The sequence below is a fragment of the Hyperolius riggenbachi genome, chromosome 1 (genome assembly GCF_040937935.1).
Source record: "Hyperolius riggenbachi isolate aHypRig1 chromosome 1, aHypRig1.pri, whole genome shotgun sequence".
In the NCBI taxonomy this organism is placed as follows: Eukaryota; Metazoa; Chordata; class Amphibia; order Anura; family Hyperoliidae; genus Hyperolius; species Hyperolius riggenbachi.
The window spans coordinates 497,490,706-497,503,810 of record NC_090646.1 but is presented as its reverse complement, the minus strand read 5'-3'; the positions used below and the strand labels follow the sequence as shown (position 1 = coordinate 497,503,810).

The 13,105-nt window shown below is 42.6% G+C and overlaps 1 protein-coding gene across 13 annotated transcripts in view; it reads left to right on the top strand.

The window, feature by feature from the left end:
* Window positions 1-10,604, top strand: part of FBRSL1 (fibrosin like 1) — a 754,878-nt gene extending 744,274 nt beyond the window's left edge. For 10 of the 13 annotated variants that reach the window (XM_068243431.1, XM_068243430.1, XM_068243433.1 and 7 more), the window contains 4 exons: window positions 3,949-4,032; window positions 4,889-4,972; window positions 5,650-5,875; window positions 7,900-10,604. In XM_068243431.1, coding sequence (XP_068099532.1) covers window positions 3,949-4,032; window positions 4,889-4,972; window positions 5,650-5,875; window positions 7,900-9,148 — 1,643 coding nt within the window. In that variant the 3' untranslated portion in view covers window positions 9,149-10,604. The remainder of the gene's footprint in view (window positions 1-3,948; window positions 4,033-4,888; window positions 4,973-5,649; window positions 5,876-7,899) is intronic. The other 3 variants (XM_068243429.1, XM_068243435.1, XM_068243434.1) reach the window with 3 other exon arrangements.
* Window positions 10,605-13,105: the final 2,501 nt, after the last annotated feature.

The following is a 13,105-nucleotide window of genomic DNA, read 5'->3' as shown; positions in this document are numbered from 1 at the left end:
CTACCGATCGATACAGTGCAAACTCAACGCTCTGCAGCTCCTGGTTATGCCTGGTCCAAAAGAAAATATTTTTCTGATCAACATTTGATCACAATTATGACCAAAATTGAGGCCCTGTTTTTAATAGATTGTAGCAGGTGCTTATGTTGGAAGAACAAGGATAGGTGCTGGATAGCTCTTGAAAAAAGATTCAGTGGTAGGTGAGTAAACGGGCAGACACAGGCTAACAAATGGGTTGCTGTCAAGAGGGTACGGTCAATTATAGGTGTTTGTAGGCATAGAAGCTTGAAATACTTAGTGGTTAAATAGTAGACAACAAGTGTATGGGCTTGTTTCCACATTATGGGATTTTCTGCATGCGTTTATATGCAAGGAAACAACTAACATGATGTATTTATTTGGACACTACACCTGTCTCCTATTGTAATGATTGTCAATTACACTAACTACACGCATGCAAAAAGTCTCATAAAACAACACAAAAAATTGCATATGGAAAAACGCATGCAAAATATATTCACCTTGTGGAAAACCTGCCTAACACCCTAAGGAGTAAATCATAGATAGATGACTGCAGACAGAAAAGGTTTAAATGAACTGTTCAGGCAGAGAAGGTTGAAATGCTGTGGTTAAGTGTAGATCTTTGTGCAGCTGGAAAATGTAAAAATGCTGCTGGTTGTAAGAGGCTGTAAAGAAAGTTGAAATGCTGGGGATAAGATTGTAGGTGTCTGTGCAGTAAGAGACGTTTGTATTGCTATGTTTTGAAGTTTAGAAGTCTGTGCAAACAGAGAAGGATTAAAAGCTGCAGGTTTAATAGTAGTAGATGGCTGTAAAGGTAAAGTAGTTTGAAATCCTGGGGGTTCAGTTGTAGGTGTCTATGTAAGCAGAGATGGCTGAAATGCTGAGGGTTTAGTTTTAGGTATCTATGTAAGCAGTGAAGGTTGAAATGCTGAGAGTTAAGTTGTAGGTGGGACTGTGGTGGCAAAGAAGGATTAAAAACTGTAGAAGTATGGATAGATTGTATGTGGCTGTCAGGCAGAAAAGGGTGAAGTACATATAGACTAATTACTACATATCCTGAATCCATCCCACTCACAGCCTACCAGAGAGAGGTAGGTGTCAGGAACCGGCCCGCGGCACGCCTGCGTATACGGTTCCCGACTGCGGGTTTGACCAGATTAAGCGGGGAACAGCCTTATTTAAGCTACAAACAAGGCTGGAACCCCTCAAACACTTCCCACTGCCACCACTAGCGTTGCTAGACACGTCCTCTCAGCTGTCGAGGGCTAAACATGCAATCTGCGTTTTCGTATTTGGGTCAGCTTTGCGCTTAGGCCGAATACGAGAACGCCACGCACCCACACACACAGTACAGTTGTACAGTAACACAGCACAATCAGACAATGATTTGTAATGCAAGTTACACTGTCGTGCAGCAAAACCACTAACAGTCGTTCCGAACGATACTGTTAGACTTCCCACTCGGCTGTCGAGCGCAGAAGTGCCCCATACACACAATGCAATTACAATTTCATATGGTAGTGTTGCTCAAAAATACAATTAGGCACGGACTTATACACAGCTACACTGCAGTCTCCTCTAGGCTGTGAGTGTTAGTTTAGTACGGCAGAAGTCAAGCTTATTAAATAATAATTTAATATTCCAGAAAAACATGGAACAATGCAGAACAGAATATATACAAACGATTACGAAAAACAAAGTAAAAAAGTTACAAAATTAAGAGTTACAAAGATACACACAAAAGCGGTTTTGCTTACCAAAATAAACAGGGATCCAGATAGAAGAATCTTGGACTTTTGTGGACGGACACAGTTCTGGCTTTGACCAGGAGTCCACTAGCTTGGGCCAGGAGACCGGCTGCCACTACCGTCAGAAGAGAACTGATTTGAGGTAGCTGTCCCCTGGTTTTTATAATGAAATATTCGCCTCTAGGCTGTACGCCTGTGTGGACGGGGGGGACCTAGATTTAATTACATCCTCAGTCATAATTGAATTTCCAGAGCTCTAACATCCACATACATGAAAAGATTTCCCTAGTCCAAGTTACAGGTGACAACCCCATTGTTGACAGTATTTCCTAGCTGATCAAAGATAAGGATATAGTTTGCACCTCCACCAATAATTCAATTTCCACAGGTAGAAAATGGTATCAAAAGGACTTCACCCCTTCAATAATTTCCAGTAGGCTGTGAAATACATTTCAAACATTCAGGTGTCAGCTTCCCCCTGCCCCCAAGACTCTAGCAGGCTTGCCTTGTATAATGGGACAATGGCTGACACCAGACTCAAAAGCCATGCCGACCAGCCTATTCTTCCTCAATTGGCAGCTAATTAGCAGTCCACACAGTTTCCCCTGCTGGACAATGGGGCAGAGGTAATGGACATCTACATACAGAATTACATTAGACTTTAATTTACTCTGGCCAGGTGACCAATTACTCCCAAGCCCAATACACATCTGAGGTTTTACCCAGTAGACAGAAACAGGACAGAAATATGTTCTGTTATTATCATTAACAGCATCAGCACCCCAATATATCACCACAGTAGGTGGGAGAGGAGGCTGGCAGCGCACTTTGAGACAAGTAGCTATAACCACTTACTTCCCTGTGCTGCTCTGCATTGCTGGCTTTGAAGGGTACCTGGAGTGCATCAGAAGGTGGCCTCTGCACATTGAGGGAGGACAAGAAGTGGGAGCTCCTCCCTTGTGGGGACACCTGAGTGCAAGCAGCAAAGGCTCATGTTCTAGGTGACATAACAAATAGAAGAGATACAAATACTATGCACTAATTGAGTAAAGCTGGCCATACACTAGCCGATTCCCCAATGATCGACAGCAGATTCGATCACTGGGATCGAATCTGCTGTCACATATTTCACGCTACACGCTAAATTTCGATCTATTTCGTCCCGAAATAGATCGTTCCCGTGGATCGCTCCATACGGGAAATTACTGTTGGTCGCCCGCGGGTAGGGAGCACGTCGCTAGCGGTGTTCGAGTGCCCGACGACCGACGCAATACATTACCTGCTCCGCCGGCGCAACTCCCAAGGTCTCCGCTGTCTTCTTCGCTCTGGTCTGGTCTCCGGGTCCGGCATGCTTCACTTACTTCCTGTCCCGGCAGGAAGTTTAAAAAGTAGAGGGCGCTCTACTGTTTACACTTCCCCCAGACAGGAAGTGAAGCATGCCAGAGACCAGAGCGGAGAAGAAGACAGCAAAGACCTGGGGAGTCGCGCCGGCGGAGCAGGTAATGTATGCGGGGGCCCGGGGGAGCGGCGGCAGCACCACCACCACAGATTGTGAACGGTTTCAGGCTGAAATCTATTCACAATCTGTTTGCAGTAAAGGCAGCCATACGATCCCTCTCTGATCAGATTCGATCAGAGAGGGATCTATCTGTTGGTCGAATCTGATGACAAATCGACGAGTGTATGGCTACCTTTATACTCCAACTGTACAGAGAAACTCTTGTAATCAATGATGTACAGAGTACTATAGCACTGACTTGTTTGTTGTTGTGATATTTATCACCCACGTAATTTCTTTATTTCAGTTATGTTGTAAAATGAATTGATAAACATGACTTACAATTTAACTAAGTTGGATACATGCTGTATATTTGGTAGACTGTTGTGCGCAGCAGAGTTTATATGCGATGAATTGTAAGGGAAGGGACAATGGCTGTATGCACTATCCATTGCCTGTTTGCTAACCTGTATATTGTAGCATGAAGACATCTCCGTGCTCAGCACACGCTGTTAAAGGCAAGTAAGGTCACTTGTAATGAATATGCTACAGCTTTGTTCGTTCAGATGCCCTTTTTATCAGGATGTTTTTCTGTCTGCTTTGCTAGTGGTATAATATGAATAATAAGTACAGCAGCATTTTCTGCAGACCTCTGATATTGAATTATGTTTGAACATTTAGGTCCAACGCATCCAGGAGCACCACAGTTTGGTCCTTCCCCACATCACAGCAGTTTCTTGCCCACAGGCCATTTGGCTGGTAAGTGTAAGTAAAATCCAGCTTGCATCCTATTATGGAAGTAACCTAATGTCATAGTAAGCGGAGGGGTGTAGGTGAGAGACCCGTTCAGCCCAGTACACAGCAGAAGCTAGCAGGACAGTCTATTACTGCAGCGTGTTGCTACCTATCTAGTGTGCCTCGCTGCAGGTTTTTCTACATTTAACTACCTTGCTGTTAGGCCTTTCAGTCTTTACTCCGTATAACTGAATATTCCACCAGGTTGTAGCTACAGTAGTTTATATATTTAAGGTGTAGATTTTCTTACTGCTGTCATTTTATATCTTTTTAACATAAACCATTTTATTGTTAGCTTTGATTATGAAACAGTTGAACCCCAGTTCTTTTATAAACACAGCCACACTATTAATCATCATTAGTGCACACACTATGCGTCATTTGTTAATGTATATGAGGGAATTGTCCCATAATGTTGCTATTAGCAGCCAACTATTCAGTGACTTCATCTCACTCCCCCATACTGTACTGGAAGAATCTGATTGGCTGCCATGGGCAGCATAGACTTAGGGGATGTTTCCCTCATGCACATTGACAAATGATGTCCATTGACTGTAAGTAGAATTTCTTTGATTTTTCCTCATTAGGCCCTAGACTTTAGTATCCTCAATAATATATTCTGACATTACGCTTCTGTTTCTGTGCAGCTGAATAGCTGAACTACCCTTTAATTGCACTCATTAATAGAAGAGTCTTATGGCTGTGTGGGACTATTTCTAATCCAGATAGTCAGTAGTAATAGTGTGTAGAGGGAGGATCAGGAGTGCGTTTCATTCTCCAGTGCTCTTGGAATAAACGCCTCTTCAATCCCTGTTTGCCTTTCCAGATCCATTTAGCAGGTCAAGCAGCTTCAGCGGCCTGGGGAACTTAGGCAGCAATGCCTTTGGAGGATTAGCCAGTCATGCTCTAAGTAAGTACTGGCTGAGGGGTTTGCAGTCAATTTGTAGGCTGATGACAAGAGTAGAAATCCTTGCCTTTTGATTGGATAGCTGTTGCCCCTGGGGTTGATGAGCAGTAATGATTTCTGGGTCATTTTGGCACTTTTTATTTGCATATCCGCTGAAGTGCTGCAAGGCAATTCTAAATGTGCTTTGGTGGCTGTGGTGCTGTGCTTGTGATTTTTATAGTAGTGCAGCTAGGGCAACACTGATCCTGATCTTTATTACCTGATTATCAGGATTCAGGCTTAGATCGAATGATTGCAATGATCACCTGCTAAGCATTCCTGGTTATAGGTGGTGTGCCTGTAAAAGCAGCAGTGCCTTTTATTGTCATTGTGATGACCTCTAGGAACATTGATAATGTGTTTTTTTACTACAGTGCTTATGATATACATGACCTTTTTTTGGTTTTATTGCTTCATGTTGATGCTGAAAGTAACCCTTGAAGGCAATGAACATTTTTGGATAATGCCCTCAAGGGGTATATGTGGTGTATAAAGCTTTAACTTTTACTATTATCACAGGGCTGAGCACATCCATGTGCTCGCCTGGAGGAAAAACGTATTGGCACTGCTGTTTTTAGGCCACGCTGCTCTAGATTGTTCTTCTGCTTTCATTCTAAAAGTATTTTTCTGAACCTCCACAGCGCATAACAGCTTGTTTGCTCACAAGGAAAGCCCAACCCTCCAGAGCTTTTCCAGTCCCCATGAGCCCTGGAATCGGCTTCACAGGACTCCACCATCTTTCCCAACCCCTCCTCAGTGGTCCAAAGTGGCAGATTCCGAAAGAAGTTCCTCAGTGACCAACCATGACAGAGACAAGGAGGACAAGAGGGAGATATCCGTCACAAAAGATGAGCGAGACAAAGAGAGGTAAGCTATTAATTACACTTTACACTGCACAATACATTCTCATACATAAACCATAAAAGTGTAATCTTTCTGTATCTTACAAATAACATAAAGGCAGCTTTCTACCATTTTCAGCCGTCACCGGGGTTTATTACATCCTAGGTAATGGCACTGAAGTGATATTTCAGAAAGCAGTGTCACAACTAGTAAATAAGAAGCATCGCTCCTGAATACACAAATTATCTTTTTATGGCCCTGAAGCCAGCCTGACACCCAGAAGCGCTGGTGTATAGCAAACCTATAATCAATAAAAACCTCCAAACTTATCGATAGACTGGAGTTACTTTGAGTGCCCAATAACCATGCTGAAGCCAAAGCACACAGCAGAAGGTAAGTTTCATCAATAGGGATGATCAAAGAAATGCAAGTTCTTCCAAGTTTATGCAAATATATGCAGCTTAAAAAAGGACCAATCAATTAAACCTGGGTTTCAAGAGGAAGGATTTGCATCTGTTTGATCATCACTAATCATCAATTTTGGGGAATGTTAGGCATCAGGAAGATGTTAGGCCCCTTTCACACTTAATCCGTTGCTCTAAGTTAAAACTGAAAGAAAACTGATTTTCAAAGTAATGCCAATGTTTTCTTATGGCTCAGTTCCCACTTTACGCGTTTTAACTGCAATCTTTTTCACAATGCACAGCTATGCAAAAAAAAAAAAAAACATACCAACGCATTAAGTAAAAGGGCCCTGTGAAGGGGGAGGTTACACCTAGACATCAGGATGGGGTTAATGTTAGAGAGAGGCTAGAGTTAGCCATTAGTAAGAGGTTATTGTTACAGGTAGACTTGAAGGCTTGGTGTCAAGAAGGGGCCGCTAAGAAGTTAACAGTAGTGTGGCGTATAGGGTCAGGCCTCATATGACCTGATCTATCTCTTTTAAAAAAAATTGCCTAATATCTTATCATTCCACACATTTACATAATGCCTATGTTTTGTTTGCAGTTTATTTAGGCATAGTTACTGTGTTAAGTAGGCAAAATTATAACAAAACGAAACATATTGCTTTCCTCCCAAAGTTTGTCTCCTTATGTGGGTAAGCAATGTGGTTAAATTCTGGTTAAGGTGGCTAACGATACAATCTTTGTTTTTTTTTTTTTATCCAATTTTACCAAATCTATGTAGTATAAGGGTAAAGTGAGTGAATACATTGAATGGATAATTTAGGCAGTTACCTTATATTACATATAAATGGTAAGATTGGATGAAAAAAGACTGTACAGTTAGTGGCCATCTTTAGGTTGATTATGGCAGACGTGAAAAGTGCTACTGGGAACAGCAAAGTATATTAATATGATAATAGAGAAAATGCAGATTGTGCAGCAGTATATAGTGAGTGAATTGTGCTGTGATTTTTGGTTCGGCAGACTAAGGGGTATGGCACATGAGTTTGTACATCTTGGGACATGTTGCTAACAAGTTGCTGCTAATGTTATGCAGTGCAATTGGTAATAACTGTGGCAGATTACAGTAGCTTATCACTGCACAGTCATATGTTGTCCCCAACTAGAAGCTCTTTTATAGTGCCGGAGTCCTCGAGTCAAAACTGCTTGATTCTTTGGTCTGAGCAACGACTGAGTTTGAGTATCAGTCTTGATAGATTATTCTGAGTGTGTGATTTTGCTACTTTGCTGATATGTGGAGCTTTACTGTCATACTAGCAAGTGCTAGGTCAGTATGTGTTCCATATCCCATATTTAGTTTTTCACCATTACTTACAATTTTGATGAAAGCTATCTGGCTATTTATAGACCAGTATGTTTATTCTTGACTATTTGTATGTTATCTAAAAATATATTATTCTTACAATACAAAAGGTTGGGGGGGGGGGGGGGGGGGGGAATAGAGTGGCAGAATCGGCCAACATAAAACAAGGATTACAAACTGTCTTGTTGACCTATTTTCCCTTAGTACTGCCCAGCATTTGGATATATTACTGCTATATACAATTTGTAATGCGCATTCTTTTCTGCTTCTTTACTTAGGGAAATATTGGAGAAGAGTCGACACCACTCTAACAGATCCTCCCCAGCATCAGCTCCTGTCAGCCACCAAATAAGCAACCTCATCCGCAGCAACAGTCAGACGCCCAGCGACTCTCTGAGACAAGGCAGCCTAGGGGACAGGTCCAAAGATAGTGAACGGGAAAATGCTGATCGCTTACGTGAAGCTCCACCCACAGAGCACAAGATCAAGGAAAGCCGCTCTCCAGTAAAAGAACCTTCCATTCATGATAAGAGGACGATAGAGGATGGCAGTAAGCCAGTCATCCAGTCAGTATCACCTTATGGTAAACCAATCCTAAGTGAAAGCTTGAAACTAAGCAACCTTGTAGGTAAAGACAGTGACCGGAAGCCTGAACTGCCAACAGATCTTCAGAAAATAAAGAGTGATGTGAAAGTTAAGGAGGAACGCAAAGAGGATTCCGATGTGATGGTGGTGAGCTCAGAGCCACCTCATCCAGTCAGGACAATGGAACATCAACCACTTCCTCCCCAAGCTTCCTTGCATGGATTATCTTTGCACCATTCGATGGCAGCCTCTATGCCACTCCAAATGGGTAGTATGCACCAAATGAACAACTTAAATATGTTGGACCGCAGCAGGGTAATGACCCCACTTATGGGAATGAGCCCTCTAGCAGCTAGAGAGAGGCTACCACATGCAGGTTTTGCATGGGACCCAGTGAGAGACCAATTACGAGATGCTTACCGCACACTGGACTTGCAGCGGCGGATGGATTTCCACTTGCGTACTGAAGGTATGCACAGGTACCCAGCAACAGCCGCTGCCAGCTTCTTTGACCATGAACGATCTTACCGGGATCGTGAGCCACATGATTACAGCCATGAACAGCTTTTGGAGGTACGAAGGGAACAGGAACGATTGAGACATGCTGATGAACGTGAGAGAGAACGACTCCATCTAAGGGAAGAAATAGAAAGGGCACGAATGCAATTCCACCCCACCGCACTAGACAGTCATCTGGCACATATACCCTCTTTTATGCCACACTTAGGCAGTGTGCCCTATCCTAGACTCAGTCCTTCTAGTGCCATGCACAATGGGATCCTAAACCGGACCCCACCCACAGCTGCACTAAGCGCACCCCCTCCTTTAGTGCCAGCCAGCAACACAAGGCCCGCCTCCCCCCGTAGGACTAATCCCCTCACAAGTTCGGAAGCACGGGACTTCTCACCATCCAGAAATCCTAAAGAGGTAGAGGCACGATAGTCTCCTGCTTAAAAGCAAAAAGACCCACAGGAATCAAACACCATGAATTTTAAACTTATCTTGTACATAAAATATTTTACAAAGTGCACTGCTCAAAACCTTCTCTTTTCTCCTCCTGTTTTTGTAAATGTAAATTTGTAGGCTAAGCACACTTTTTTCCTTTAGCCAGGGGGACAGTTCAGGGGTGATAAATGATCCATCCTGGAAACCAAGGGTTCCGCTCTTAAGGTCTCTGGTCATGTGACTATTTTTCGATTGGGGAGGCTCATAAGCCAGTGGGACGGGTTTAGTGAGGGAGGGACTTTTTAAATGGATTTTTGTAGTTTTTACAGTATTTTGATTTTCGCTACGGTGTTCTTAGTCTCTTCCAGGAAAAAAAAAAAAAGCCTTTTTCTTTAATTTTATATTAGTTGCATTTTGCCTCTGGTGAGGAGAAAAAATATGTCAACCTGTTCTCTCCATAAAATAACGCAAGCGTTTCAACCCCTTCATTACAGGAGGTATTGGTGAAACATAGCAATGCATATTTATATCTACAATCTGTTCAAAGCCGCCTCCAGCACTGAAGGGTTGCAGTGATATTCTATGGATTGTTTTCCTTACTCTGCAGCTAACAGATCAACATTCTTGCTATCCTTTTGAACAGAAATCACAAATCTATTATTAAAATAGTAAGATTAATGTACAAAACAATTGCTTTTTTTGCCTTATTTTATCAAAAAAAAAAAAAAAAAAGTTTTAAATGTTATTTTCTGCTGTTTTTGTTCTGGATAAAATACTCTGGCAGGATTGTATATATTCATTTAATAGGTTGCTACACCTCATATGAAATGGATCCACCACAGACTCTGTGCTACTCACACACAAACAGAATACACGGATTTCAAGAATCACACTCGCAGTTTAACATGTCATCATCTTACTATGCAATCGGTGTGTGAGGCGGGTCCTGGAAGAGGGAATTCTGCTATCTTTCCAAATTCTGCCCGGTTAAGCCTGTTCCCTTGCCATTAAACTCCCCCACCACCTTCCAAGAATAAAGAAGGGCGCATGACACTCGGAACACTGGAAGAGCCAAAACTCGTCAAGCTGAGTTGGTGTTTCTGGAGTAGTGGACCATCAAAATGGACTGGAGCAACATCTTCCCTTGTGATCATTATTGGAAAGGTGGCTGGTAGCTTCCACCTCTAAATGCCACCTCAACCAGGCCAGCTAATGGACCTATTTATTTTCCCTGTGAACCCTTTGTGCTTTGAACCTGTGCAGTGTTTTAATTGAAATCTGTATACAAGAGCGGTAGAATCTTAGAAGTGCGCAAAAGCAAATATATATAAATATATCTATATATATATATAAAATGGTGGAAAGAAAAAAAAGTGTCTAAACATGAGCAACAATCTTTGGTCCCTTTTGTTTTTTAATTTTATTTTCTACAAACATGATCCTTCAGTTCTGATATCTTGTCTCTTGTTTTGTTTTAGCTGCTCTGATTGAGCTGTGTGTTACACAATACATACCATATTATTTGAATTCTATTCCACAGAAGTAAAAAAACATGCAAGAAAGCAGGCAAATTGCACATCCCAGTCCTGCCTGGTGGCATGCTACAATTTCAGGGCATTTCCTGTCCTAATACATATTGTTAAAGTGGACCTTGCACAGGACAGAAGGAAAACAGAGAGGAATGCACCTTGTATGTATTTAGAGAGAGTAATGCTGGGCATACACGGCTCCTTTGTGTGCGGTATCGAGCCGCTGGCTCGATACCGGCACGTCCCTGCGGATCAATTTGTGCTCGTCCCCGCGGGTGCTTCCTTATCTGACGCTCGTCTCTTCCATTGTCCGCTCGCAGGGATTGAGCGCGCGCGGTGATCGGACACGTCAGAAATTATCAATCGAGCCATCAGCGGCTCGATTGATAAGAAACAACTCGCCGTGTCTGCCCAGCATTAGCCTGTCTAATTCCCACTCATCAGTGACTAAGCACACATTTTAATTTGATCCCTTAGCTGTGTCAGCTGGCTGCCATGGCAGAGATCTCATTTGTAAACACAGGATGATAACAATATGTCTGCTTCCATGAAAGCAGGAAGTAGACAAACTTCAGATTTATTGCAGGGTTTGTATCAGCTGTAACAAAGAAATGTTTTTTTTAAAAGGTTATTATGCTGTTGCTTATCTTTTAGAGAAGAGGAAGTTCTGAGTTCAGGTCCGCTTTAAAGCGTAGATATTGTTTTTTCTTTCTGTCCAAAAGAAAATATGGGTGATCATCTTGTGTTCATAATAGCAGATTGCCACGGACAGTTCCAGTCAAGCAAACACTGGAACTATACCATGTAAATGTTTTATATATCTTGTAACAGTACCTGTTGTTGCACCACCCAGAGGTCTGCCTGTACTTTCACCATATACAGTACATAAAAATGCTTGATTGGCCTATTTGGGTGCATGTTTATGGAAACATCTTTCAGAAAGCATTTTTTTTTTTAAAGCAAACTTGAACTGAAAATTACTATTGAGATAATTGTAGGTGTAGTACTAATAGTAAATAAAACTGCTGATATCTCAAAATTCTTAATTTAATTTTAAAGGGCTGCAATTTTATGTGTGAAGAGTACACAGCAGCCAGGACAGTGTGACATTTTATTCAGGCCCTACAGGAGAGAAATAATTACTATTTGAGCTTTTTAGCACTATCCTGTTATCAGGAGTCTTTATTCAGCCAGATACAAGTGTTTTGGCTTCAATTTACTTTTTTAGGAGAGCTGCCAAGCATCCGACCACTAGCCCCACTGCCTCATTTGCAGAGATAAAGCACTGGTTTATTAACCCTTACAATTAAAAAATAGAAAGTGAACACAGGCAAGCTCTAAGTAGGATAGGCACTACATATACCCATGTTTATCTCATCATGTCAGCTCAGGTATGCTTTTAATATGGCATGTGTTGCACTGGAAGTGGAATTATCGCAGCAGAGCCGCTGCAAAGTCATCTGTGCATTACTGCATGATCCATGGGCAAGTCTATGGCGATGCTGTGAGTGTGAACGACAGAGCGCGGCGTGCATGTGTGGACCAATGGTAATCGTGGTGACATACTTCCTGACCATCAGGGAGTACATCACTGAAAAGGTGCAGAATGGGGGCAGGCCTATGCATTCGACCGTCAGCGCACTCTGCTATAACATCTATACTCTGCTATGACAGTAGGACATCTACTTACCCGAGGCTTCCTCCAGCCCCTGGCAGCGACATTTCCTGTGCCGCAGCTCCGGGGTGCCCTCTAGTCACTATTTCGCCAGATCGGGATCTTCTGCACCTGCGCAAGAGCCGCTGTGAATCCCGTCCACACGATCTGGAGTGTACTGCACAGGGCTAGAAATACTGCGCCTGCGCAGTACACTCCAGATCACATGGATGTGATTGACAGCGCAGAAGATGCTGACCTGGCGAGGTCGCCATCGCAAAAGGAGGGGACCCCGGGCCACCGTCTGGGAATGGAGCTGTGGTGAGGGACATGTCGGCTGCCAGGGGCTGGAGGAAACCCTGGGTAAGTAGATGTCATTTTTTTTCCAGCTTGGACATTTCCTTTAAACTACTGATTTGTGTGGTGATCCCGTGGCAGGCTGCCATGCAATAGGATCACCGCACAAATGTGAAACTGGCCTCAATGTAATTCTTATACCGTGGGTATAATTGTGTTTCATCAATACACTTGCATCAAGGTTGTAGATAAGTACAGGCAGAAAACTGAACTGCATACTTGCTTATGTAATATAGGAGGTATTCTCTCCAGAGGATCAGCATTCCAGTTAGAGCAGGAAATTGTTGTTCTGTAGGAGGTAAGTAGTAGCAGCATCCATATTTCACTCATGCCAGATTTGTGAACTTCCCACTGAGAAAAAACAGACATTTGAAAAGGTGTTCCAAAAACCTCCTGATCAATAATGAGATTCAT